Genomic DNA, 26,959 nt, shown 5'->3' on the forward strand with positions numbered 1-26,959 from the left:
AAGCCAGACTCTGCTGCCAAGACAAGCAGCTCTCTCCACTGGACACAGGACTCTGAACACAGTCCAGGCATGGTTGGAGCACTAGGGAGCCCAAGGCTCTACCCCCACCCCATGGACCATGCTGTGCAATGTGCGTTATCAACACCATCCAAAGCAGCCCTGCTCTGACCCCAGGGAGGGGCACAGGGCTTGCCTGCCAAGAGAAAACGAGACAGTGGGAAGAGAATCAAGTCACACAGAAGAGAGTGTGACAGCAGATGATGTTTTTAGGGCAGGCAGAGCTTGTATTTTTGAAATAATATGAGGATGAAAACAGATCGTCTCCATCCTGAAGTTAACATTTTTGTCAGGAATCACACAACGGATGAAAAGAGAGTCCCAAAATCAGAATGGGGTGCCCAGCTGGGGGACCTCTCCTGTGTTCATGTCACTGCTTCTTGTCCCTCCACCTCGAAGATGCTGCACGCAGGACATGGTAACACTGCTTGTGCAGACATGCAATGCACTGCTGCCCACACTTTGCCTATGGAGCAGATGAGCCAAATTCAAGGGGGCTGTCACACAGGAATCCCATTTTCTTGTCTCCCTGGCACCCCAACCTCCTCTTTACCTCTCTAGCTTTTCACCCCGTACTTCCCCCTTGATAGCTCTACCCTTCCCTTTGACCAACCCTCCCATTCCCACTTTCCTGCCATTTCCATACGCATCCCAATCCTGCTGTCTGGCTTCTGCTTCAGGGTCCCCCAGCTGCTGACATACGGTGACTCTGACACCCTGAGCAGCACTGGACGGACCCCTCCTTCGCCTCCTGTTCTGTCCTCCACCTTGCTTGCCCAGCCCCCCTGTATAGCCCTCCCTGCCAAAGCTTTACCTCTCTAGCCGCTCCCTGGTGGGGTCCAAGATTTGCTTTATACCCACCTGGAGAAAGCAGCGGGTTTGGCTTTGCCGGGTGATTTCCTTTCAAAGGGTCCCAAAACACAGAAGCAAAAGTCACGCTGCGAAACGGCGAGAGCAGCTCAGGGCCCCGGGGATGGGCTGCACGGCCCCGTCTCAGCGCGGGCACGGAGGATGCGGGCAGGGAGTGACGTGTCCCGGTGCACTTCACTTTGTCACCAGGAGTTTGTGTCAGCGGCAGCACAGAGAGCTGCAAAGCTGCCGTTTAGTGTACCCCGCTGGCTCCCGAAGAAGTGCAGCGGGAATGCCGGGTCAGAACACAATCAGACAAGGTTGTTTTCCTGGCTGCTGCTTCAGCAATTTACTGGCTCCAGGTTAAAGGCTCATTCAGCAGCACTGTCACTGCCACCCCTCCACACACCTCTGTGAGCTGGACTGGAAATCATTAAACACGGGATTTGGTTCACATCGTAAAGATTTGCCAATAAAAATCATAAATGTTGGAAATTCTCCCTGGATGAAGAGTGCTCGATGCAAAAATCAAATTATTTCACAATACAAGAGACCTTTAAGTCTCATTTGCTCCACCACAGGAAGCCAAGCCCCTGCTGTGCTGTCACTGCCAGGTCCACATTGCACAAAAGCAATCTGCGTTCCCCGCTGGAGAAGGGCAGGAGTTTATCCCAGCAACGTTTTTCACAGCGAACAGTTACATTACAACACCACAGTCCAGCTCTATCTACCACACTCAGATGCTCCCTCTCAAAGGGAACCATAGAATGTCATGAGTTGGAAGAAACACACAAGGATCTTAGAATGGCTTGGGTTAGAAGGGACCTTAAAGCTCTTCTCTTTCCACACCCCTTGCCATGGGCAGGGACACCTTCCACTATCCCAGGTTGCTCCAAGTCCTGTCCTACCCAGACTTGGACGTTTCCAGGGATGGAGCAGCCACAGCTTCTCTGCAACCTCTGCCATTGTCCCACCACCCTCACAGTGGAGAATTTCTTCCTAGTATTTAATCTTATCTACCTTTCTTCAGCTTAAAGATATTCACCCCTGTCCAGGCGAGATCATGGTCCCCCGAAACAGGGAAAAACAAACTCGAAGAACACGCTGGTGAGAGGACATCGACACAGGGATCTCAACCCCGTTCAGGACAACCACAGCTTTTCTCCGCGACCCATTTTTATGTTGCTTTGATTTCCTGGGCATTTGCTGCATCTCAGGAGAGATGCGGAGACATGCGGCGCTCTCGCACCGCCTGTCCCCGGCTCCGCTCCCGGCCCCACTGGCAGCTCCGGCTGCAGAGGAGCCCCCGGGCCCGCCGCGCGCCCCGGTAATCCCGACACCCCCGGTGCCCCCGCTGCTGGGGCAGAGGCGGGCTCCACCGACCGCTCCCCCCGGCCGAAGGTGCGGTGCGCTCCTGGACAGCGCTCTCGCAGTGGGAGCTCCCCTCCCTTCACATCTTCCCCAGGACGAGTCCCTGCCGCCCCCCGTGCTTACCTGGGCAGCAGCGCGGTGCGGGCACGGCGGGCGGAGCGCGGCCGGTCCCGGGGCGGGGCGGGGCGCGGGACACGCCCCCGCCGCGGGAGCGGAGCGGGAGGGCCCCGCCGGCCCTGCCCGCTCTCGGTACATGAGTGGCAAGCGGTCCCCGCTGGCCCTGGGCACACCGGGACAATCGGTTCTGCTTGGTTCCACGGGGCCGACGCTGTCGGGGATATTCCTGCCCAGCTGAAATACCCCAGCCTGGCCCTTCCCAGGTCACCTGCTTTACATTTTCGTTCCGGATTCACGTCTCTGTTCCCCCCTCGAGGACAAAGATCTGCACCACCCTCCGCTTCCTCCTGCCTGGAACCTTTCTTCTCTCCAGAAAACTCCTTCCTCCCCATTATGCCATCTGGCAGTGTCAGCATCTCTCTGTGCCATTTTCTATCACATGCCACAAATCAGTTCTTCATTTTCAGTGGATGACTTTTGAGATCACGCTGGGTACAGAGGGAGGTTTCCCTCCCGCAGATAGTTTGTCTCGGGTCGCTACTCTCTTGCACCCCAAATATACAATCCCCGAGGCTTTCCAGGCAGATCACACTGCTCTTTAATATCCAGCTTCAGTTCCCAGTTCCAAGTGGGATGAAATGCCTAACTGGGCTGTTAATCTGCAGTTCTCGTTGCCATTAAATAAATACATACATACATACATACATACATACATACATACATACATACATAAATACAACCAACCAAGGATGAAGCATTTCAGCATAGAAGCTCCACGGACCCAAGTGCTTCCAGAGCCTTGGGAGTTGAACAGTGGGTCCTCATGGAGCTGACTCAATTCTAAGGCAGGAGAAATGATCCCATGTCCAGTGTCTGCAGGCAGCTGAGAAGAAGCATCCCTGTATGTGGTGCTGTGCCTCCCCGGAGCATGGTGCAGAGCTCCATGGGATGTGGTATTGCTGGCAGCAGGGATCCCTAGCAGACCCATCACCTCCAGTACCCTAGCTGGCATGCAGGATTTTTGACCTGTGGTGTGAAAAACGGCTCCTATGCAGCTGGCAAGCAAACAGCAAGGATTGCACCTTGGAAGGAGACAGTAAATGGGTTTGCAGGGAATTATCCTGACAGCAAGCTCTATCAGAATCTGTGGGTGGCCATGCTTTAAGCTGAAGGAGGATAGATTTGAACTGGATATTGAAAAGAAATTCTTGTCTGTGAGAGTGATGGGGCACTGGCACAGGTTGCTCAGAAAACCTATGGTTTCCCCATCCCTGGAGGCATCCAAGGCCAGGTAGGACAGGGCTTGGAGCAGCCTGGGATAGTGGAAGGTGTCCCTGCCAATGGGAGAGGGGTGTGGGCTAGATGACCTTTAAAAATCCCTTGCAACCCAAACCAGTCTGTGATTCTATGCTTAGCTGGCACCACGAGTGGACAAAATTTGAGATTCCACGCTGAGAAAAGACACCTTACGGGTCTGTGCACATCACTCCAGGGATGGGACTGTGAGACATGAGCAGTACTGTAGGGCTGTGCTGCCCCAGGAACAGAAAGAGCTGCAGCTCCTCCTGCAGTGAAGTGACTGGGCAGGAACCCAGAGGGATGGATGGAGGACCTTCCTTCCCCAGAAACCTCACAGAGCTGCTGGGTAGCATGTGCCCCCATGATGGTTGTTTCTTGGTTCCGTCACCCTGACACCATTCCCACACTGAGCACTGCCTGCACTGCACTGTTGGTCACTGAAATGTCACCAGTAGGTCTTGCCCCAGTAGGTCCTACCCAGCTCCTGAGCTGACCCAATCACCCCATGGTGCATAGTGGAATGCTCAGCCACACTGCTGGTGGTGGCAATGGGTGCTCTGGGTCTGCCACAACTGGGACAGCAGTGCCTCACTGAGGGGCTGACAGGGCCGTGCCAGCAGTGCCAGGCAGCTGCCCACTGTGCTGCAAACCCTTAGCTCTCTGTCTTCTCTGCAGGTCTCAAGGAGATGACAACATGCAGCCCTTCACCTCTCACCACCCCAAAACTGACACCCCATCATGTCACTGCAGCAGGAACAAGGGTGGGGGGTGTCCCATGCAGCCTGGGGCAGGCAGAGACTGCCCCGCTGAGGCACATGCTGGGAGGCCAGGGAGATGCAGGGAGCAGGGTCACTGGCAGGTGCCGAGGTGACCCCATAACCCGGTGGTGGAGCCTCTGCCATCCACAGCCCTGCTTTCCAGGCTGGATTAAGTCTATGCTTCAATGTTTCCTTGCAAGAAAACTTATGCCCTTGCCTGCACAGTCCTGCCCTGCCTTCCTCTGGGAAGGAAGTCCTGGAAGAGGAGTCAGGTGGGAGAGAAGGGAAAAGGGAAGGGAACCAGGGAGAGAGGCTGTGCAAATGGAGCAGCCCAGGGGAGGGAGCAGGTGCAGGCAGGGCCATGGGCAGGAGAAGGAGTGCTCAGCTGGGACATGAAGGCACTTTGACAGTGGACCAGCCCTGACATCACCCAGCACTTTCAGTTTCTAGGGAAGTGACAGAGCCAGAGCTTTGGATCTTCTGGGATGGCTGGGACAGATGCCACGGCACAGCTGCAGACCACAGCTGACAGCCCCAGCCAGTTCTGCGTTTTCATCAGGGCTTTGTGGAGCAGAATATCTGTGCTGGTGTCTCCATGCAAGAGCTCCAGGCACTGGGCTCCCAAACGGGAATGCTGCACGACAACAGAAGGCAGATGGAGAACGACCTGACCCTGCAGCACCCAGAAACCACCTCCAGATGCTTTTTGTGCAGTATACCAACATGTGCAGGGCAGCCTGGGGGAGGTGAGTGAAGATTTGTCCAAAGCAGGAAGGGGGAGTGGGTGCAAATCAGGGTGGTTCCTGGAGAGGGATCCTGGCCAGGAGTGCAGGTAGGAGACAAAGAGCCAGGTGGCTGTGGTTCTGTGTGCACCAGGGAGGTGTGAGAAGGAATCATGAGGTCAGGTCGTGCTCTGGTCCTCACTAACAGCCTGGTGAGCGATGCTGCTGGAGCTGCAGGGTCATGGGGGAGGATGTGGAAGTCACAGCACATGCAAGAGTATACAGTGGACCCAAGGGGACTTGTGCAGCTAATGGGATAAGGAAGGCTGGGTGAAAATTGCTGACAGGTGGCTTCTTCTCACAAATATGAGGCATAAAGGACAAAATCTTCCTGTTGTTCCAGACACTGACTGAGGAGCTGGTGATCAGCCTTCGCACATCTCTGACAGATGCTTCTCGAGGAGCTCAGAGAGGAAGTCTCACCTGAAGCTGAGGTGCCTAAGGATGGAGCACTGCAGGGCTGGGAGAAGGCAGGACTGCAACACATGGGTCACTGTGAATGAGGGTCCGGCACTACACACAGCAGCCCCACATCACGTGGCAGGAACTGTCCTCCATCCTAGGACAGGGACAGACCCTGATGGTGGGCAAATGGGCTCAGTGCACGTGCCAGCCTGATTCCACCCTGCAGGAGCAAGGAGCAGGGCCAGAACCACACTTGGTTCATGTTCTCAGACTTTTTCTCCTGCCTCCAGCAGGTCAGGCCTTTGCTGGTCTTGGCAAGGCACTGTCACACTCACATCCACAAGCAGAGCAGGCAACCTGAGACTAATTCTGGTTGTCACCTGCAGGGTCAGATGTGCCTCAAGAACTTATTACTCACAGCAATTCTTATTCCTTTAGATGGGTGTCATGGCTTTTACTGCACTAACTCAGAACACATTGCACCATTTTTTAGCTTCCTGAAAAGGCAAATTCCTCTTGCTCACATCCCTAATTTGTTCTTGCTAAACATTTCATCTGTCTGTGGCCACTTTCCTTCCTGCTGCTACACCCAGGCCGAGTGGGATCAACACAGGCTTTACTCGAAAAAAATTGAGCAGCAAACAACAGTTTCAGAAACAGCTCTCTTGAGGAACAGAAACTTCCCCATCTGGAACTTCCAATTGAGAAATATAATCTAAAAATCAGCAGGTGAAACACAGCTTGGAGCTCAGGAACTGCTCTGCATGGCCACTCCAGCAGCTCTCCTGCCCAGGGGATGCAGGGATGTACCAATGCCTTCTCCAAGTGGGTCATATGCCTCACACAGAGATCTGTATTAAAGAGATTGTGAGCCTCAGGCATGGCCAGTGCTCGTTTCAAGTCCCAGGGTAGTGCCAGTCAATGATTTTTTCACTGATGGCAGTGACGCTCACAAAGCTCTGATCTTCAGTTCCAAGCTGTGTAGTGCTTCCCTGTAAATCCCAGCACTCCCTTGCAAGCAGCATCCAGTGCCAAACATCCCATTCAGACCCAAAGTGGCTACATGTGTGTTGCAGGATCTTCCAGAAATATATCTTCCAGAGATAATCTAGCACTTTCTGAGGTACTTCACCTGGTAAGAGCTATCACTCCAAGCACAAGCCCCCTTCAGAAGCCAGTCACCCCTCCTACCTGCAGTGCCACCTCCCTGGTGCAAGTGACCTCCAGTGTTCCATCACAGGCCTCAGCTTTGGGCAGAAGTCAGCAGGGACCATCATCTACAGATACACCTGAAACAGGCGCCTGAGCAACAGGCTGAAACAGGCTGACCAGGTGCCCACCAGGTCCCTCTTCCACTTTGAAGTGCAGCCCAGGATCGTGTAGATGGTGCATTTCCCCCACTTCATCCACTTCACAAGTACAGCAGCCACAGGGACCTGGGAGTCCCAATCCACCATCCCTCAGCCTGTCACCCCCCCGCCCCCAGAACCTCTCCAGCTCCTTGGAGAACTCTCTCTAGACAGGTCCAAATTCTTCCTTTCCTCCAAAGTCCCCTGTGTTCCTCTGCTTTTCTTTAGAATCCTTCATCCTTCTCTCACTTCCCAAGCTCCAGTTCCACACCACCAGCCTCTTCTTTCCCCACACTCCTGCCAGCTACTATGGTGACCCTTGGGCACTATCACAGCCCAGCAGGTCAGAGCTGGGCTCCATGGGAGAGTTTTCTGCCCTTTGCACCTCTGACAGCTGTGGATGGCAATGGCTGTCCCAGCTCTGCTCCACCAGGAGCTGGCCAGCTGTGCCTGCCTACCACCTGAACTGCTCTCAGGTGGGATGCAAGAGGTCAGAGCTAGTTTGTTCTATTATATCTGATTATATTAGCCTGACGGTTAATAACAAAGTGTGCTTCAGAGATAACCCTGGAGATTATCAGGAGACTGATCATCAGGAGAGCTCTCTGACTCAGTCATCCCAAGGGATGTCATTTCCAGATGTGATCAAACACCAGGGGGACTCACACAGCACCCACCTGCATCCTAGTACGTGGTCTGTGAGCCTTGCAAGCAGAACACTGAGTGGTGAAGTCTGGCAATTTTCATGGTCCCATGTTGCCACCTTCAGATCTGCCAGTTTCTGAGCCCTCAGGAAGGCTGTCAAAGGCCTGCAATGCCCTCTGAACCAAAAAGCCCAGGACACACATGGGACCTAAAGCAGAACATTTCCCTGTGTTGGACATGTCCCCTTTCTGCTGCTAAAGCCTCAAAGAGGAGGGGCAACCTGGTAGGGTGCCAGGACAACTTATAAAAACCTTGTTGCCAAGGGTTTATCTTGCAGAAGACAAACACCAGCCCTTATTCCACAGATCACTTTAAATCTAGGAAGATGACCCTGGAGAGACTGCCCCGACGGACAGCTTGCTTTGTTGTCCTAGAGAATCTACCTTCTCCCTACTCAGAGTGCTTTGAAGAAGATTATGTTCAACCTTAAATTCACTTCCCATGGGCTCCTTGGTGGTGCAATTCCAGCTTTTCACCTCTACCTGATCCCAAGTGACAACTCAGTGGAAAAAAATAACACAGAAGGCCTGGCACAACTTGCCCAGAGAAGCTGTGTCTACCCCATCCCTGGAAGTGTCCAAGGCCAGGTTGGATGGGACTTGGAGGAACCTGGTCTAGTGGAAGATGTCACTGCTGATGGTGGGGGTGTGGACGACATGACCTTTAAAAGTCCATTCCAAGACAAACCATTCTGTGATTCTGTGATTTCTTTTGCTACTGAAGGGCAGCCAGGTTTACCAGCACCCAAATCCTGACCTTGTAATGCAAAATCCACAGTGCAGAGCAGCAATAAGCCCTCTGAACCATCCAGTCTCAGCCCTGCCCTGCTTGGCTGACTCAGATACCAGCATTGGACAACCAGCGTCACACCTGTTGAGAAGTTACTGGAAGAAGAGACCTTGCTTCACAATCCAGTGCTGATGCCTCAGACCTGTCTGCCCCCGACAGAGTCTCTCCTGCTCTAGAGGCTCCCTGCAAAGGCCTGTCCTCATGCACAGGCCACAGCAAACTGCAGATGTTGACATGAACTCAACATCAAACCTTTCCCTCATTTCTCTTCCACCTATTTACCCAAAATGAACAAAATCCACTGAAAGAACAAAAAGGCAACCTGACTCCACAGAAGCCAGGTGACAGAGCAACAAAAAATAGCAAAATGACACAGGTCTCTGCATCTTCAGAGAAAGTCTGACTCAATAGCAGCTGTTGCACATTCAGAAGAAAACCAACAGGATATTTTTAAATCCCATTTTTCACATCCATAAAGTCAGTTCCTTTTTGGACCATTTGAATGCTGTCACTGGTCCAAATCTCCTGCTGCTGGACATGCCAGTCAGGGCAGGACAGTCTGCTCTGGCAGTGAGAATCTATAAAAAGGTTTTTTGGGTCAAGCTCAGGTATAATTTAGAATTTCCTAAGTGGAGATGGCAAGTTTGTGAAGCTCAAAGGAGCTTCGGGGAAGTGGTGACATCCTCACCTCTCCGTGGATTTGTGGGTTGAAATGAGGCCTCTGCCTCAGGAATTACATTTTATTTATTCCTTCTCTGAAACACGTGGAGAGCACATTGCTGCGTGTCCTGGTTCCAGCCATGACAGGGTTAATTTTTGCAGTAGGCACAAGGGGCATGGCCAGGATAGGGGTAATTCTGCACCACCTCATATTATATACAGGATGGAGGAAGGGGTCTCTTCTGGTGGGTTGTGTGAAGCATGTGATCAGGGTAACATAAATTCCACATGCTGAGCACTCACATGTGAATTGTTCCCTTCTTGTACACTCTGTTATTAATACTGTTTCTGTTACTTATTCTGTTACTTCTGTTTCTTATTTCATTGCTGTTCGCAGTAAATCACTCTTATCTCAGCCTGTGATTTTTACCTTTTGTGCCCACAATTCTCCTCTCCAGCCACACGCAGGGTGGTGCATAATTTGGAATGTTTCAGTGTGAACACGAAATTGGGGGATACCATTCCTAAACCACAACACTGTGGAAACAGACTATGAGTGTGTCTCTGCTCCTGGAAAAGTTGAGGATCCTCAGTGCAACCAGGATGTGCTATTAAAAGGAGGAAAATGGGAACACAGGACACAGAGCTGACTGCCAAGTGATGAAGGTGACAGGAAAGATGTGTACTAATGTCTTTACAAACAGTTCTATGGGTGAAGATATGGGTGTTAATGTCTTTGAAATGCGTCTTAATGTCTCTATCAGCTTCAAGCAGCGGGTTTGTTATAGAATCCAGAGCTGGGTTAGGGTTAGTTTTGACTCCTGAAATAGAGAAATGGGTCTGCACAAGCTGGAGATGCTGCACTTTGGGAGAAAATGACAGGTTCAAGAAGGGATATGTGGTAGGCAGTTCAGGAAGGCTGTACCTCCCTAGTACCTCAGAAGGGGAAGGGAATAGGGCAACATGTGGCCAAGAGCTTAGGATAAAAGGAGGCTGCATCCTCCAAAACCTGGAGAGAGAAAACTGTGTGGGTATATGCCCCAGTTGCCTCTCTCCCTTTACTCAAATTAAGCTGCAGGACTCCTGTCTCCTTAATGAACACTGGCTTCTGATAGCATGATTTTCCATACAAGATGAGGGACTCATCCGGGGTCCTTCCACTCTCTGGGCCTGGCACATGGGAAGAGGAGCTGGAGGTATGCCTCACCCAGTTTTTAGGTGACCAAATCCCTCTAACACTGATTGGCACTGGGCAATTGATGGGATACTCAAGACCGTTCAGGAGACAGACAAGAGGTAGACTAGAAGGGTTCTGTGAAGAGTCCCCAGGAAAAGACCACTGAAAATCTCACAGTGAGTACCGTGGGAACCTCAGGGTGTAAAACATGGCAGGACACCCAGAGAGGGCAGTAAAGGAAAATCAAGAAAAGGGATGACAATCCCAAAATACCCGAAGGGTCCTCTGGGAGAATGTTGACATGGTTTGCACATTCTCCCAGAGGTAGTTAAAGACGTGGATGTCCAGAAGGGGCAATAAGGAGAGTCAAAAAGGGGTCTCGGCAACAAGAGATCAACGCCCACAGAGGACCATTAGAGAAAGTTGAGAAAGGGTCTTGGCAATCTCCACATTCAGAAGGGGAAATAAGGGGAGTTGAGAAGGGGGTCTCTGCAACAGGTGACCGATTTCATTCATTTGGGAAAGGATTGTTTGAAGAGGTGTGTGAAGGAATATGGTTAAGACAAACAGCAATGGGAGACTATGTGATAAGGAAAGAAAAGAGAAATGGTGAGGACTGGGATGTTCACCTTATCTTCAAAACATGCAGTCTAATACAGGGCCCAAATCTTTTGTATTCCCAGATTCCAGGATAGGGAAAATAGGGAGATATTGTTCCTTTGTCCCCACTCCTCCCTGGGTCATTATGGAGCCAGACTGGAGGATTTGTGTTTATCTGCTTACTACTCAGTACTTAAGGGGGTTTCTCTATGGTGAGGAGTGTTGAGGCCAGGTGTGAGACTACAGGACCAGAGGTACAGGCCGGGGACATGTGCTGGAGGTGTGGGACAGAGCCAAGGTTGTGAGGCTCAGTGCTGGGCGCTGTCTGACGCCGCCATCCATGCAGGCAGGGGCTGCAGCGGCTCCCGGCCGCATGAGGCTGTGGAATGTTCTGTCCACCTGCCCGTCCCTGTGGTACCGTCAGCTGTGTTCATCCACTGCAGCTCAGTGTTTTACAGAGCTTGTGGTGCTGGGACACCAGCCCGGGGCCTGGACGGGTGTGCTGGGGGGTGCATCTGGACACTGTGGCAGGACTGGCTTTGATATACAGCGTAAGATACAATCTGTCACCAAAGCCTGGCCTGACATAAGAAGGGATTTTGTTTGCGTCACTGGGGGGTAAGTGATTTTGCAGAGTTCAGTAGCTTTGGGAGCATGAGAGCACACAAACTGTGGGAACACTGGCTGGAGAGGTGACAGAGTGGGCCCTTGCAAGAGTTGGTTAGGAAGGCACATCAGGTATGTGTCACAAGGGGTCAGGAAAAGGTAAAGGTACAGGCAAGGATAATGGCACAGTTTTTAATCAATGTGTCATTTGTAAAAAAAAAAATAGAGCATTAGAAATTGATTGTTAAGGGTATCAGGATCTCCTATTGTACTGGGGGCTCACCACACTGGAGCCCTTGATAACATGCAGGGTGGGTCTGAACCAAGAAATGTGTTTCCTAGTAGGCTTGGGAGCCTCTCTGTCTACTTTGACTTTTATGTCAAAGGGGGTTATTTTAATAATTCAGGGAGTAAGTAGGAAAGATGAGCCAGTGGACTTTATTCAACTGCTATAGGAGAATATGTGAGATGGGTTTGAAAAGCGTGAGTTTCTGTTTGTTCCTAGTTGTGATTGTGGTTTGCTAGGAGGGGATTTGATGACTGAGTGGGGAGTATGAGTTAGTGTTATGAGGGGTGATGGGGAGGCTAGTGCTGTTGTGTTGATAAAGCTTATGCTAAAGTGAACCCAGAAGTGTTGGCAGTCCCAGGGCAATATTGAAAACTCGATGTGGAGTCTCTCCAAATTACTCTGAAGCAACCAGGACAAGCGGTGTCTCAAAAACAATACCCTCTTTCACAGGAATGAAGGAAGGGGTTACAGCCTGTTACTGAGTCCCTGTTAAAGGAGGGGTCTTTTGGAGCCATGTATGTCTCCCTGTAACACTCCTATCCTGCTGAAAGGAGTGAGGGACTTGTCTTTATAAACAAACTGTGGTTCTGCTGGTACATAACACTAGCACTGAGAAACAATGGGAAGGATTCCGCTAACTGATGAATGGAATGAGAGGGGTTAGTCTTTGCAAACAAACTGTAGGTCTGCTGATAAATAAAACTGGATACTGAGAGAAGAAAGAAACAAGGGGAAGGAACCATAAATTCCATAAGCAATTCCACTGAGTGACACAAGGAAAAGAGAAAGTGAGGAGGTTACATTAGAAAGGGGTCTTAGGTGTTTCGGGAAGCTGGTACCTTTCAAGTATCTCAGCCAGTGTGGAAAGAGAGAGGGACATGGGGTCGGGAAATTAGGATAAAAAGGAGGCTTCATCCTCCAAAGATTTGAGAGATCCCATGGGAACTGTGGCATAGCTTCTTCCTTTATTTGAATAAATTTACAGGACTCCTCTGTCTCCTTTTTGGACATAAACTTTTGGAGTTTGTGAATTAGTTTTCCTGACACTGCCACTGAAGAAATCACATGGAACCTATAGAATGGTGCAGAACCTAAGAATAATAAATGAGGCTATTGAACCCAGGCACTCTGCAGTCTCAGATCCTTGTATCATCTTGAACCAGGTTTCCTCCTTACACAGCTACTATTCAGTACTTAATTTAAAAGATGATTTCTGGGGATGCTCACTTACAGAGCATAGTAAACAGTATTTTCCCTTTGCATGGGAACAAGAAGGAGAAGGGAATATAGTAAAGACATGGATGGTCCTTCTGCAAGGATACATGGAAGCACTGGTCATATTTGGGCAAGATATTAAAAGCATTCACTCCATACCCAGGAATTAGGTCACTGCAGTATGTGAAGGACTTGTTCCTGTCAGGAGAACTGGAGGAGGTGGTAGGGGAAGTCACTGTGAAATTGCTTAACTTTCTGGCTGGAGGAGGAGGACTTGGAGTGTCTGAAGGGAGGGCAGAGGTGATGAAGTGAAAGATTGAATGTTTGAGGTGTATTCTGACTGAAGCCTTGCAGTGTGTTGGCCCAGAGGGGGTCCAGCGAATCTTGGAGGTGCTGTTGCCCGGGATTGAAGGGGAGCTGTGACAATTTTTATGATTAATAGCATATTGCAGGACCTGGATTAAGGACATTTTATTCTGTGACTTTTTAAACTCAGCCCCAATGTCGTGGTATGGGCAACAGAGAGAGCAAAACTTTAGCCAGACTCAGAAAAGGAATTTGAATTGTATGTGCATATTAAACAGGGCTGTTCCACAGGAATTTTAGTGCCAAAACATTTGATCCATTGGCGAGGGAGTGGGCCCACTGTTTGCTCTAACGGTTATCTGTTGTCTGCAGAATTGTGCAGCCACAGCTTTGATGGTGACTGATGGCAGGATTGTTGAAGTCTGGCATCAAGTTCTAAATGGATGACCAGCACTATATTGTTACAGTGTGAAATCTGTCTAATGGAACAGGAGGATTTAGAATTGAGAAGTGGGTAAGGATTTAACCCAGCCTCCTGTTTAACTGGTCCCAAGGAAGGAACCTAAAAGAAACTCATGACTGTATCCAGGTAACAGATCTACAGACCCAAGCTAGGGAAGGTTTACAGGATACCCCTTGGCCAAATGGGGAAAGGTGTTTATTCATGGATCTTCAAGAGTAATAGGAGGAAAATGAGTTTCTGGATATGGTATAATAGGAAGGGAATTGCAAGAAGAGGGAAAGCAATCATGCACATGGTCAGCAGAAACTACAGAATTGTATGCCTTAACAAAAGCCTGCAAAGTGTATCAAGGAAAGGTAGTGAATATTTACAGATTAAAAATATGCATGTGGGGTGGTACCGGAGGTTGGAAAACTGGAACAAGAGAGGTTGGTAACTTGCAGGGGGAAAAAAAGTCTACTTATGACAGCTCAATTACTTGCCTATTGGAGATGATGTCTTGGTTTGAAAGACAGGTGTCTGTTGGGGCGGGGGGGGTGGGCAAGGCCTCCCTTGGAATGGAGAATTCAAACGCCTTCCTCCAAATTATTGTAATTTAGAAAATTAAAGCGCTCTCAGACAGAGGTATGGGGATAGGAATAACAGTTCTGTACTGGTATGTATAACCAGGCAAACAAACAACAACCCCAGCATTAATAACAAACAGAACCAGGAACCAAGGAACACTTCCTTCCTTGAGCGCGGCGCTTTCCCCTTTGGTGCAGTTCCGGGCACGGCCGGCAGGGGCGCTGCTGGCTCCCAATGGGCGGGGCAGGGGCGATGATCCCCCCGCGGCTGCAGGGGGCGCTGTGGGGCGGGCTCGGGGAGCCGGAGGGGATGGCGGCTCAGCCCAGACGGGAGGGGATGGAAGGGATGGGATGGATCAGAAAGTCCGGAGCTGGGGCTGAAGACGGGAAGGGATGTATCAGGAACTCCAGAGCTGAGGATAAAGACGCGAGAAAGGCAGCGGGTGCGGGCTACAGAGTAGCGAAAAACTCGGAGCAGTGCTGAGGGAACAGCAGGGGGCGGGACAGCAGCGGCCCTGGTCCCAGCACGGCGACGGGCCCCTCTTTAGTGAGGCGGGAGATAACAAGGCTCCTGCAGCAGCAGATGAGTTCTTTTCCCAAGTAGCAGCTACACCGTCACCATCCGAAGGCTCTGATCAGTGAGTGAGAGTTTTCCCCTCCCGAGTTTTAGCCACCTCTTTGTTTTAGTCAAGCCATAAGTACTCAGTAGTTAGTCTAGCAACTTACGGTCAAAAATTCTATAAGTAAAACCGTAAACAGTGAATGCCAGGAGCTTTGACCCTGCAAATGCTAATATTCTCTATGGGGGTAGTCATTGGGGCTCTATAGGACTGGCAAAGACCTTCCTTAAGATGTTCTGCTTTGGATCTTTTTGTTTTAGCAAAACGAGCTACTGAAAGGTGTCTGGCTAAAGTTAATAGCCAGACTACAAAGGAGATTGCAAGGCGGGAAAGTGACGCTGGGCTATAAGTCCTTCCAGAGATGTCGAGTGTATTTGAGATGCCCTGGGCAAGAGGGCTTAAATATCCTCTGGTAGCGGTATGCCAGCTGGCAGGGTGGCCACAGGCATTTCTAACCGCTTCAGCAACTTATTTGATCAGTTAACAAATGATTTCTGAATATGTGATTGTGAAGGCAGTAGACTCGGACAGGGGGGCTCATTTTACAGAGGGGTCCTTCAAAGGATTATAGCTGCTTTGGAGATTCAGTGGGACCTCCATACCCCCTAGCACCCTCAGAATTCAGGTCAAATAGAAAGGATGAATGTGTCATAGAAACTGCAGCAAAACCAAAAAGCTCTCCAACAACCATTTTTAGAGAATCAAGGCATTACTTTATTCTGGCCAGAATGCACAACAGAAATAATTTCACCCACACATTGCCCGGATGTGCAGAGAAAATAATTCCTCAACACATAAGTTTTACTAGATTTTCCCCATATTTTATAGTCAAACTCATAGAAATTCATTGGTTCGACGTGTGTTAGTCCCAAATTACCCAGTTCTTAGTATTTGGTTTCCTGTTGTTTATGGATTTCTTTTCCTCCAAGGCCAATTTGGTCCTCATTCCTTGGTTCTCTTATCAGTCTTTTCCGGACTAGGTCTCTCCAACCATGGCAGGGGGCAGTGTCTGGGGTTGATGGTTGGTGCTTGTTCATTTGAAGGTTGCCTGTCTGCTGGTATCTGTGCCTGCTGACTGTTCCCGATGTATATAGGTGTTAAACTCACTAGTTTTCGCCCAGTGAAACAGAGTCATTTGAAAAGAAACTTCAATTCCCTTTTCCCCTGGACAAAGGCAAACTAACATGACCAAAGTTACATTAAAAATGTTAAACTTTGTATAATTTCTAACACTCTTTCTCCTTAAAGTATACTGGCTTTTCATAGAGTGATCAGCCAGGGCTTTGCCACTGCTGAACCTGTGATCCGGGAGGATACCAAACACGGGAAGGGGTGTGGGAATGGGGGCTGGGGTGTGGGTCCTCTGCAAGTCCCACAAGTCTGTGGGACTTGTGCATCTCTTGAAGCCCAAAACTGGGCAAGAAAATAAAACTCTGCAGTCAGACAGCTACAGAGCATGTATTTGTTTATTCAGCACTGGCCGTGAGGGGGATCTCTCCACCAAAACATCACTGAATCTTCTTTAGCTTTCAGTTACATTTTAGAAGTTCTTCTGCGCAACGTCACAATTACAACATATCATTAGCATACTCATATTTGCATAAAGTTATGTCATGGTTTTACAACAATTTGTTGCTTTCACGCATTCGTCAGTTTCTTCTGTGGTGGTCGTCAGCCTTCTGTAGTCTTCCTCACATTTGAACTTTTCGCCTCTATCTTCAGCGCATGCCTGGTGCTTCTTTTTCAGTCTGACTTGATTTTAGCTAATTTTGCAGCTTGCAAGTTCTATTCAATCTTGCTATCTTGCTTTGATGGCGTTTCTTATCTCACTTGCCCGGCTATCTTGCTTTTCTTTGCTATCTTGCTTGTTTTACCTGCACATGTTTTTACAATTTTACTTGTGGTTAACCTTTTGTTACATACTACTTAGCATTCACTTTGGGACCTGTGCTCAGCTTTGCTATGTGAATCCGCAACGGGGAAAGCAGCAGCCACATCCTGGGCCTGGGCAGGACCCGGTTCCGGGGCTCCAGTAGGCGGGCAGGAGGTACCGCTGGGTGCACTGAGCCGCCCTCCCGGGCTGGAGCCGGGCCGGGGCCGGGCTGGGGCGCACCCGCTGCCGCCGCAGCCCTGGAGCAGCCGCTCGGCCCGCTCGCCGCGAAGGGGCTGGGGAGCGCGCGCAGGGGGCGGGACGGGGGGCGAGAGCTCCTCCTGTCATTGGTGGGATGTGCCCGCGGGGGAGGCGGGGCCGCGTTCTGATTGGTGCTCTCTCCTCAGGGTGCAGTGAAGGGTTCGCTCTCGCGAGAACCGGGTGCAGCGCGGGAATTTTTTGCCGCGGCGCCGGTGAAGTGCGGCTCGGGCCGGCGGGGATGGGGCTGCGGGACGGGGCCGAGCCCGAAGCAGCGCGGCGGGGGCGATGCCCGGGCGGGCCCCGGGAGCCGGCTGACGGCGCAGGGTCCGGCCGTGACGATGCCCCCGCGCTGTCTGCACTCAAGCGCCTGGAGCGGGCACAGCGCACGGACCGTCTGGACGCGCTCTTCGGCTTCGAGCGGCCCGCAGAGCCCGGTGAGCGGACCGGCTGGCTCATCAACATGCACCCGGTACGGGCCGGCGCGGCAGAAGGCGAGCAGGCAACAGATGAGTCACGGGGCGTCTCGTGGGGAGATCCCCGATAGGGTCTGGGGAGGGGTTTCCCTCAGAGACACCCCAGCCGTATCAAGGATGGGAGTTCCACGGAGTTATCGCCAAGGGGGCTGGGGGCAGGGGTCCTACGGGTCCTATAGTCCCGGACACAGCCCGGGATGTGGGGGAAGTCCCCGTGGAGATACCCCACATAGGGCATGGGGGAGGAAGTCCCCTGGGGAGACCCATGGTAGGGCCGAGCGAGGCGGTTCCGATAGAGCCCGGCCCTACTCGGGGGAGGAGGTCCAATGTCCTTACTGGGCCTCCCTTGTTTCCTTGGCCCGACCGGGAGGGAAATCCCACATGGAGACTTCCGGTAAGCTCCGGGGCTAAAGGGCCCCGTGGTGCGGTCCCGGGATAGTCTCATGGAGGGACCTTGTTGAGTCCTGGTGCCCATGGGCAGACGGAGGTGCTGGATGAGGACCGGCGGTCAGTGAGCGCAGTGGACTACTACTTCATCCAGGAGGATGGGAGCCGCTTCAAGGTGGGTACCGGGGGGAACCAAGTGCGTACGGTGTCCCAGGAGGGAGCCTGTCACCATCATCTGTTTGCTCCTTCCTAGGTGGCCTTACCTTACAAGCCCTACTTCTACATTGCCACCCAGAAGGTGAGGAGGGGCAGAGCTGAGCTCCCCAGGGAAGGAGACAGCATCCTGGGGAGCTCAAGACCCCCTGGGCAACCTGCTTTGGGATGATCTCCCAAAGAGACAGGCTGCTTAGCCCCAGGGTCTCTTGACAGGGCTGCGAGCGGGAAGTGTCCTCCTTCCTCTCCAAGAAGTTCCAAGGGAAGATTGCAAAGCTGGAAACTGTTCCCAAAGAGGACTTGGACCTGGTCTGTATCTTTCTGTGCTGGTTTTTTGGACCTTGCATAGCTCTAGTGATGTAGGAAGGGATGAGCAGGGAGAGAAAGCAGTATGCTTGACTTAAGTCTCCTGGTGCTGTGGCATCTCATAAATGTCTTTACTGTGGCTAATTGATTATCAGCAGTAATTACATTCCTCTCCTTGAACATATCAGTTGTTTCAGACAATGTGTTTGGGACATTAATCTCTGGAATTAAAGTGGTTGGAGGAGGAAGGATACTGCAGGAGGGGGATGCTGCTCATGCTCAACCTATTCTTCATCTTTTTCCCTGGGTAAATCCCACTTGTGGGTGCCTGCACAAGCAGCAGGCCGCTTGCTGTGCTGCACTTGTGCTCCTGACACACCCACCAGAACTTCTCCTCGGTGCTTTATTGTCCCACGCATCAGCACTTCTTTTTTGGCCAATCCTTCCACCTGCATCAGTCTTGTTGGCCTTCCACTCCTCTCTCATGGTGCCCATTCCTGAGCTGCCATTCTCCTGCTGCTTTGCAGCCAAACCACTTGGTGGGCCTGAAGAGGAACTACATCAAGCTGTCCTTCAACACGGTGGAGGACTTGGTGAAGGTGCGGAAGGAGATCTCTCCTGCTGTGAGGAAAAACAGAGAGCGGGACCACGCGAGTGATGTCTACACAACCATGCTGTCGAGGTGGGAGCTCCCTGCAGGGGACTCTTATCTCTTATGTTAATAATTCATAGAACCATGGAATAGTTTGGGTTGGAAGGGTCCTCTAAAGGCTGTCTAGTCCAACCCACCTATGATGAGCAGGGACACTTTCCTCTAGACCAGGTTGCTCCAAGGCCTGTCCAAACTGCCTTGAACACTTCCAGGGATGGGGCAGCCACAGCTTCTCTGGGCAAGCTGTGCCAGTCCCTCACCACCTGCTTAATAATTAGACTCTCTGGGTTATTTCCCAGCTGTCCTCAGACCCATAGTCTGGGTCTGACCCCTGCTATGCCTCTCTGCCACCCATCTTCAGGGTGGTTCTTCCTGCTCTGTGCTGCACACTAGGAGGCCCCAGAGCTGATGGGGCGGGGTGTGATGGTATCTCTGGTCGCCTGTCAAATAGTTTGCCTGTTCCCTGTGAAAGGATCCAGAGAGGCAATGGGCAACCTTGCCTCTAGTTGTGATCAAGACAGAAATAATCCAACACTTTCTATTTCTCTCCTATCCCTGACTCCTGTTGCCAGTGTCACCAGTGCCAGGAGGTGTCCCTGGTAGACAGACAACAGGGGAAGGGCTATACTAGACCTATTGTTTACAAGTAGAGAAGGGCTGGTGGGAGGTATGGTGGTTGGAGGCCGTTTGGGGCATAGTGATCATGAAATTTATAGTTCTTGATATTTGGTGAAATAAGAGGAGCATCAATAAACCTTTCAGAGTGAGCTGGAGGGCAGACTTTGGTCCTATTTAGAAGACTTATTTGGAGAGTTCCTTGGGAAGCAGCCCTTAAAAACAAAGGAGTCCAGGACGAGTGGGCGTGCTTCAAAACAGATCTTGAGGGCACAGGAACAGACTGTCCCTGTGTGCTGAAAGATGAGTTAACATGGCAAACGTCCAGCCTGGATGGGAAAGGAGGTTCTGAAGGAACTTAAGAATAAAAAGACGATGTATCATCTTTGGAAGGAGGGTCAGGTATCTCAGGAAATATTTCAGGGGGTTGCTAAGGCATGTCGGAAAAAAAATTAGGGAGGCCAAAGCTCAGTACTTAATTTGGCAACTTTTGTGAAACATAATAAACAATGTTTTTACAAATATATTAACAGCAAAAGGAAGGGTAAGACTAACCTCAGTTCTTTACTGGATGCAGGAGGGAACTTAGTGACTGCAGATGGGGAGAAGGCGGAGATGTTTACCGCCTTCTTTGCCTCAGTCTTTAGTGGAAAGATGACTTGCCTTCAGGACAACTCTCCTCCTGGACTGGGAGATGGTGTCAGGGAGTAGAATGGTCCCCCTGTTATCCAGGAGGAGGCACTCAGAGAACTGCTGAGCCATTTGGATGTTCATAAATCTATGGGACCAGATGGGATCCACCCTAGGGTGATGAGGGAGCTGGCAGATGTGCTTGCAAAGTCCTCTCCATTGTTTACCAACAGTCCTGGCTCACTGGTGAGGTTCCAGAGGACTGGAAGGTGGCCAGTGTGATGCCCATTCACAAGAAGGGTAGGAAGGAGGATCCTGGAAATTATATGCCAGCTGGTCTAACCTTGGTTCCTGGTAAGGTGATGGGACAGTTTATACTGAGCGTCATCATGGAACACTATCAGGGTGGCCAGGGTATCAGAACTAGCCAGCACGGGTTTAAGATGGGGGGTCGTGTTTGCCCATACTGGTCTCCTTTTATGACCAGGTGACCCGCCTGGTGGATGCAGGAAAGGCTGTGGATGTTGTCTGTTTGCACTTCAGCAAGGCCTTTGACACTGTCTCCCTCAACACACTCCTGGAAAAGCTGGCAGCCCACGGCTTGGACAGGAGCACTCTTTGCTGGGTCAGGAACTGGCTGCATGGCCGGGCCCAGAGAGTGGTGGTGATGGTGCTGCATCCAGCTGGCAGCCAGGTGGACCTCAGGGGTCTATGCTGGGGCCAGTTCTATTTAATATTTTTATTGATAACATAGATGAGGGTATTCACTCTATCATTAGTAAATTTGCAGATGACACTAAGCTGGGAGCATGTGTCAGTCTTTTGGAAGGTAGGAGGGCTCTGCAAAGAAACCTGGAAGGGTTAGATGGATGGGCAGAGTCCAATGCGATGAAGTTTAATAAGTCCAAGTGCCGAGTCCTGCATTTTGGTCACAAAACCCCCCTGCACCACTATAGGCTGGGGACGGTGTGGCTGGACAGTGCCCAGGCAGAAAGGGACCATGGTGACAGCTGGCTGAACATGAGGCAGCAGTGTGCCCTGGTAGCCAAAAAGGCAAATGGCTCCTGGTCTGTGTCAGGAATGGTGTGTGCAGCAGGAGCAGGGAGGTCATTCTTCCCCTGTACTGGGCACTGGTGAGGCAGCACCTTGAGTGCTGTGTCCAATTCTGGGCCCCTCAGTTTGGGAAGGACATTGAGATGCTTGAGCAGTGCGTCCAGAGGAGGGCAACAAGGCTGGTGAGGGGCTTGGAACACAAGCCCTATGAGGAAAGACTGAGGGAGCTGGGGTTGTTTTGCCTGGAGAAAAGGAGACTCAGAGGTGACCTTATCACTCTCTACAGCTACCTGAAGGGTGGTTGTAGTCAGGTGGGGCTTTTTCTCTTTTTTCCAGGCAACAACTGACAGAACGAGAGGACACAGTCTTAAACTGCACCAAGGGAAATTTAGGTTGGATGTTAGGAAAAAGTTTTTTACTGAAAAAGTGGTAAAGTACTAGAATCATCTGCCCAGGGAGGTGATGGAGTCACCATTCCTGGATGTGTTTAAAAAAAGACTGTATGTGGCACTCAGTGCCATGGTTTAGTTGAGGTGTTAGGGCATGGGTTGGACTCGATGATCTTGGAGGTCTCTTCCAACCTAGTCATTCTGTGTGATACATGGGTAAGGCAGCTGCTTCCTTCTGCTCTTGCAGTGCTCTGAGTGGGGGCAGTCTAAGCACAGATGAGGAAGGAGCCTCTAAAAAAATTGCCAACCAGATGGACAACATCGTGGATATGCGGGAGTATGATGTGCCCTACCACGTTCGCCTTTCCATCGACCTGAAGATCCATGTGGTGAGCTTTGCTTTCCCAGTCACACTGCTGAAGCGCAGAGAAGTTTTTTCTCTCTAACACCTTTACATAAATACTGGTGACAATGAGTTCATGTCTGGAGCTCAGTTCTGTTCTGCTAGGCTTCTCCTTAGTTAATGGCACACGCAAAAGCTATCTGATTAATGCATGGCCATAGTTCGAGCCTTTCTTCTGGGCTACCTCTGATTGCCACTGTTCCATCCCCAGCAGCTGGACAGTGACATGGGGATGTGGCCCTGCCATAATGCACTGCCCACCTGCATCTCTCCACAGGCTCACTGGTACAACGTGCGATACCGGGGTAACATCTACCCCCCTGAAATCACCCGCCGAGATGACCTTGTGGAGCGGCCGGTGAGCACTGGGCAGGTGTCCTCTGTGCAGATGTCTGCCCCAACAGACTAGGGTCTGACACACTGCCAGTGTAAAACTGTGGTGGCAGGGGAAATGCTGAGCTTGAGGTTTTTGGGTTGATAGAGCACAAAAATGATTAATGGGGATGTTCTGGTACATTTACTGGACCAACACTGGGTTTTATGGGAACCACCCTTTCAGTCAGTTCTGGAATCTTTTCTAATGGATTTGGTCCTGCCCAGGATCCTGTTGTTCTTGCCTTTGATATTGAAACAACCAAACTCCCATTGAAGTTTCCTGATGCAGACACAGACCAGATCATGATGATCTCCTACATGATTGATGGGCAGGTAAGGATACCAGGGTGGTTTCCTTCAGGCTTGGGCAGCAAAGCCAGGAAGCAGCCCAGCATTCCCCTCCAGTCCCACTGTCTCCAGGCTTGCCATGCTGTCAGCTGCATGTGTGGCTCTGGGAATGGCATTAAAGTCTGGGTGTACAGGATGCTGAGTTTTGTGGAACCCAGTCCAGGTTGCTTGTGCTTCTCTGCAGGAGAGAGACAACACTGGTGTCCCATGTTGTCTCTCCATGGCCTCCTTTTCCAATGGTCAATGATGCTTCAGTGGATGACTCCCAAAATGTTGTTCTCCCTTGACTGGTTGTTCTCCCTTGACAGAAGCTCTGGCTTTCAAGAGGAAAGCATACCATTGTTTGGACAGCATTTTTGAGTTGTCTGCAACCCCAGTCCTCCTCACTGCCTCCTTGTCACCTCCTCAGGGCTACCTGATCACAAACAGGGAGATTGTCTCAGAGAACATTGAAGACTTTGAGTTTACTCCCAAGCCAGAGTATGAGGGTCCATTTTGTGTCTTTAATGAACCAGATGAGGTAAGTCAGTTCTGCTCTGCATAGTTTTACCTGCCTGGAGCTTTTCTTGGCCAGAGAGCTCATTCCCTGGCAGATTGCTTCCCTGGGGAACATAGTAGGTCCAGCAGGACTGCTTGTGCTTTTGTTTCTTGGGAATAAGGGTAAGACAGATCAGGTTTGGGCTAGGTGCAGAGGAAAGGGAAAGGGTGGAACAAATTGTGTGGTATTTACCACCTCCCTGTGGAGGAGATGAAGTTCCTTAAAATACATGTCTTCTCTGTTTTGTCCCAGGCTCATTTAATCCAGAGATGGTTTGAACACATCCAGGAGACCAAACCCACCATCATTGTCACATACAACGGAGACTTCTTTGATTGGTAAGATCAGGGATGATGACTAAACTGGCAAAGTGTCACCTGAGCTAGAGGGCAAGGTCAGTCAGGTTCCATCCTCAACATCCTTCCACAGCTCAAGACAGTATGGGCAGGCCACGTGGCCACATGCGGAGCAGCCATGTCCTGCACCTCACCAAATCCTGTGGTCGTTGGCTTGGCAGTAGGACTTTCTGAAGAGTCCCTTCCACTTGCCTGAGCTGCTTTTAAACCCTTGGCAATGTGGGAATGTCAGCATATAGATGAGCTTAGTCGTGGGAGAGCACGGAGAGGGTGAAAAGAGACCTGGAGGATATTGGCAGAGGTGCGCAGACAATTCTGGGGAAGCAGGAGGAGAGGGACCACACACCTCTGCTTCCAGATGCAGGATACAAGCAAGCAGGTTTGCCTCTTGCACCACAAAACAGTTTGGGTTGGAAGAGACCTAAAATTTTGTTCCAACCTCGCTGCCATGACCAGAGACACCTTCCACTAAGCAGGTTGTTTCAAGTCCCAGCTGGCCTTGAACACCTCCAGGAATGATGTATCTACTTGTCCTGCAGGAAGTTTTCCCTGTGACCAGATACACAACTAAATCACAAGAAAAATTCTTTAGGCAGTTTGTAGCAAAGTGGTTGAAGACACAGGAAAATGGCTGTTCTGCTCCTTCTCTTCATCCTGCCTCTTTCCACAGGCCCTTTGTGGAAGCAAGAGCAGTAGCTCATGGAATTAATATGTATCAGGAAATTGGGTTTCAGAAGGATAGCCAGGGAGAGTACAAAGCATCCCAGTGCATCCACATGGACTGTCTGAGGTACTGAATGCTGCCACTCTACTAAATAGCTGTGTCTTTATCTCTTCAGTTCAGATAAAATACCTACGGTTGTATTTGATTACTGTTCTCATGTTCTGTCTGTTGGAAGCTTTGTGTCACCTTCTTCAGCTGTGTGATAATCCATTTCTGAGTTGTCTTCTTCCCCTTGGTGTGCTGCATCCCACAGGAGCTGCCAAGTCTTCCCCTGAAGGGCTCCCAGGCTGCTCTTGCCCTGCAGCCTTGGGTGTTTGATCCCTGATATGGGAGGAGCAGTGGTGGTGGGATGGACAGTGGGGTTGTTCTGATTAGGCTAGCTAAAGTTGGACAGCCTTGTACCCCGCTGTTCTAAGATGCTGCACTGTCCTTGGGGAGAGATCCCCATGGTAGTTGAGGTCCCCTTCACAATCTTGATCCTGTTTTGAAGGTCAGGGCTGTTTTCTCTGCACAAACTGATATTCTCCTGATTCCAGGTGGGTGAAGAGAGACAGTTACCTCCCAGTGGGAAGTCACAACCTGAAAGCAGCAGCTAAAGCAAAACTGGGTTATGATCCAGTGGAGCTGGACCCTGAGGAGATGTGCCGGATGGCCACAGAGGAGCCTCAGGTATAGCCTCCCTGTGCTTTATGGGAAAACATGTGTAGAGCAACTGCACTATGACTGAGTCTGTTAATTAGAGTGGATTTTGAGAAATTAACTGAATCTGTCTTCCCAAACTTCCAATGCCGTAGAGCTTACAAGAAGGAACAGGATTCCCCTGAAGTGGTTCTGGCCCTGTTACTGCACTGTGCATTCTCTGTATTTATTTACATAAGTGTGGGGTGCAAAGCACCACTGAAATCACAAACACCACAAAGAGCTGAGATCTGCTGGGGGAGCAGGAGGGGGTTAGTGCTCCAGGTGTCACAAGCAGGAGGTTCTGCTGAGAACTTTAGCAGCTCTCTGAGATGCAACCTGGGTGGATTCTGTGCCTTCAACTCATCTTCCCTGTTTCTTCTCAGTTAGAGCTGATATGTTGCTGTTTGATTAGAGCTAAAGCAGGATAGCCTCAGAAGCAAACACATTATTCTTCACAACCTAGGCCATGGAGAAATAAACCTTTTCCTTCTTCCTGCTGACAGGAGAATGTCCATCAGGGAGCAATGAAAGATCATTGTCATTGAGCCACTCTGTCACATGGGATTGGGATTAATTTGCTTCTCTTAATTTGCTTCTTGACAGACCCTGGCCACCTACTCAGTGTCTGATGCCGTTGCTACTTACTACATGTATATGAAGTACGTGCATCCCTTCATTTTCGCCTTGTGTACCATCATTCCCATGGAGCCTGATGAGGTGAGTGCTTTCCCAAAATGATGATCTCTTTGCTGGGTGAAGTGCCATGATTCCCATGCTGCAGGGATGCTCTGGCCACAGATCTGATGCCCACTGCCTAGACACTCTGCATGTGTGGCAGGAAGGGGGATGGATTTAGAGGCTACTCCTTTCTCCTACAGCCGGAGTGTTTGGAGACAAGTTTCTATAAGAAGACACTTGAGATTTGCCAGTGCAGAGCTGGAGCAAGAAAGTATGGCTGATGCTCCATGCTCAGCCAAGTTCACTTGCAGTCATGGCCATGCAAAGCTGAGTCTCCTGATGGCTGTTTTCAGCTGTAGGGAAGATGATGAAGAATCTGTCAATGCTAGGCACATAGAAGATGTCAGTCTGTTCCCACTTGGTTGAGTGACAAAGGCACTTGATGGAGTGGTGTTGCAGATGTGTCACCAGCTGAAGCTGTCCAGCTCACTGTGTGACAGTCCAGTCTTGCCAGTGCTGGGACAACATTTCTACAGAATCACAGACTGATTTGGGTTGGAAGGGATGTTAAAGATAATCTCATCCACCCTCCTGTCAAGGGCAGGGACACCTTCCACGGGACCAGATTACTCCAAGCTCTGTCCAGCCTGGCCTAGAACACTTCCAGGACTGATGCAGCCACAGCTTCTCTGGGAAACCAGTGCCAGTCCAGTGCCTCACCAACCTCACAGGAAAGAATTTCCTCTTGATATCTAAATCTACTGGTTTTGAATTTGAAACCAGATTTGGTCTCTCATGTGCAGGTGTTAAGAAAAGGATCTGGGACGCTGTGTGAGGCACTGCTGATGGTTCAGGCCTACCATGCCAACATCATCTTCCCCAACAAGCAGGAGCAGGAATTCAATAAACTTACAGAAGATGGACACGTGCTGGACTCAGAGACCTATGTGGGAGGTCATGTGGAAGCACTGGAATCTGGGGTCTTCCGCAGTGACATTCCCTGCCGCTTCAAAATGGTAATGGG

The 26,959-nt window shown here is 50.6% G+C and overlaps 2 protein-coding genes across 4 annotated transcripts in view; one reads left to right on the top strand and one right to left on the bottom strand.

Moving 5' to 3' along the window:
- AIFM3 (apoptosis inducing factor mitochondria associated 3) overlaps nucleotides 1–2,466 on the bottom strand; it is a 53,130-nt gene extending 50,664 nt beyond the window's left edge. Inside the window, exon 1 of the mRNA XM_063415545.1 lies at nucleotides 2,401–2,466. The gene's annotated coding sequence lies outside the window, so the exon portion shown is untranslated. The remainder of the gene's footprint in view (nucleotides 1–2,400) is intronic.
- A 14,818-nt stretch (nucleotides 2,467–17,284) lies between these two features.
- The window catches only part of POLE (DNA polymerase epsilon, catalytic subunit), a 33,362-nt gene continuing 23,687 nt past the window's right edge, over nucleotides 17,285–26,959 (top strand). The window contains exons 1-14 of one of the 3 annotated variants that reach the window (XR_010082682.1): nucleotides 17,285–17,583; nucleotides 18,069–18,149; nucleotides 18,228–18,272; nucleotides 18,404–18,496; nucleotides 19,021–19,175; nucleotides 22,080–22,221; nucleotides 22,513–22,593; nucleotides 22,836–22,943; nucleotides 23,368–23,478; nucleotides 23,749–23,834; nucleotides 24,523–24,642; nucleotides 25,113–25,245; nucleotides 25,861–25,974; nucleotides 26,739–26,951. Coding sequence is in view for 1 of the 3 variants with exons in the window: in XM_063415794.1 (XP_063271864.1) it covers nucleotides 17,353–17,583; nucleotides 18,069–18,149; nucleotides 18,228–18,272; nucleotides 18,404–18,496; nucleotides 19,021–19,175; nucleotides 22,080–22,221; nucleotides 22,513–22,593; nucleotides 22,836–22,943; nucleotides 23,368–23,478; nucleotides 23,749–23,834; nucleotides 24,523–24,642; nucleotides 25,113–25,245; nucleotides 25,861–25,974; nucleotides 26,739–26,951 (1,713 nt within the window). In the remaining 2 variants the exon portion in view is untranslated. The remainder of the gene's footprint in view (nucleotides 17,584–18,068; nucleotides 18,150–18,227; nucleotides 18,273–18,403; nucleotides 18,497–19,020; nucleotides 19,176–22,079; nucleotides 22,222–22,512; nucleotides 22,594–22,835; nucleotides 22,944–23,367; nucleotides 23,479–23,748; nucleotides 23,835–24,522; nucleotides 24,643–25,112; nucleotides 25,246–25,860; nucleotides 25,975–26,738; nucleotides 26,952–26,959) is intronic. The other 2 variants (XR_010082681.1, XM_063415794.1) reach the window with 2 other exon arrangements.

This window comes from Prinia subflava, chromosome 19 (genome assembly GCF_021018805.1).
Source record: "Prinia subflava isolate CZ2003 ecotype Zambia chromosome 19, Cam_Psub_1.2, whole genome shotgun sequence".
In the NCBI taxonomy this organism is placed as follows: Eukaryota; Metazoa; Chordata; class Aves; order Passeriformes; family Cisticolidae; genus Prinia; species Prinia subflava.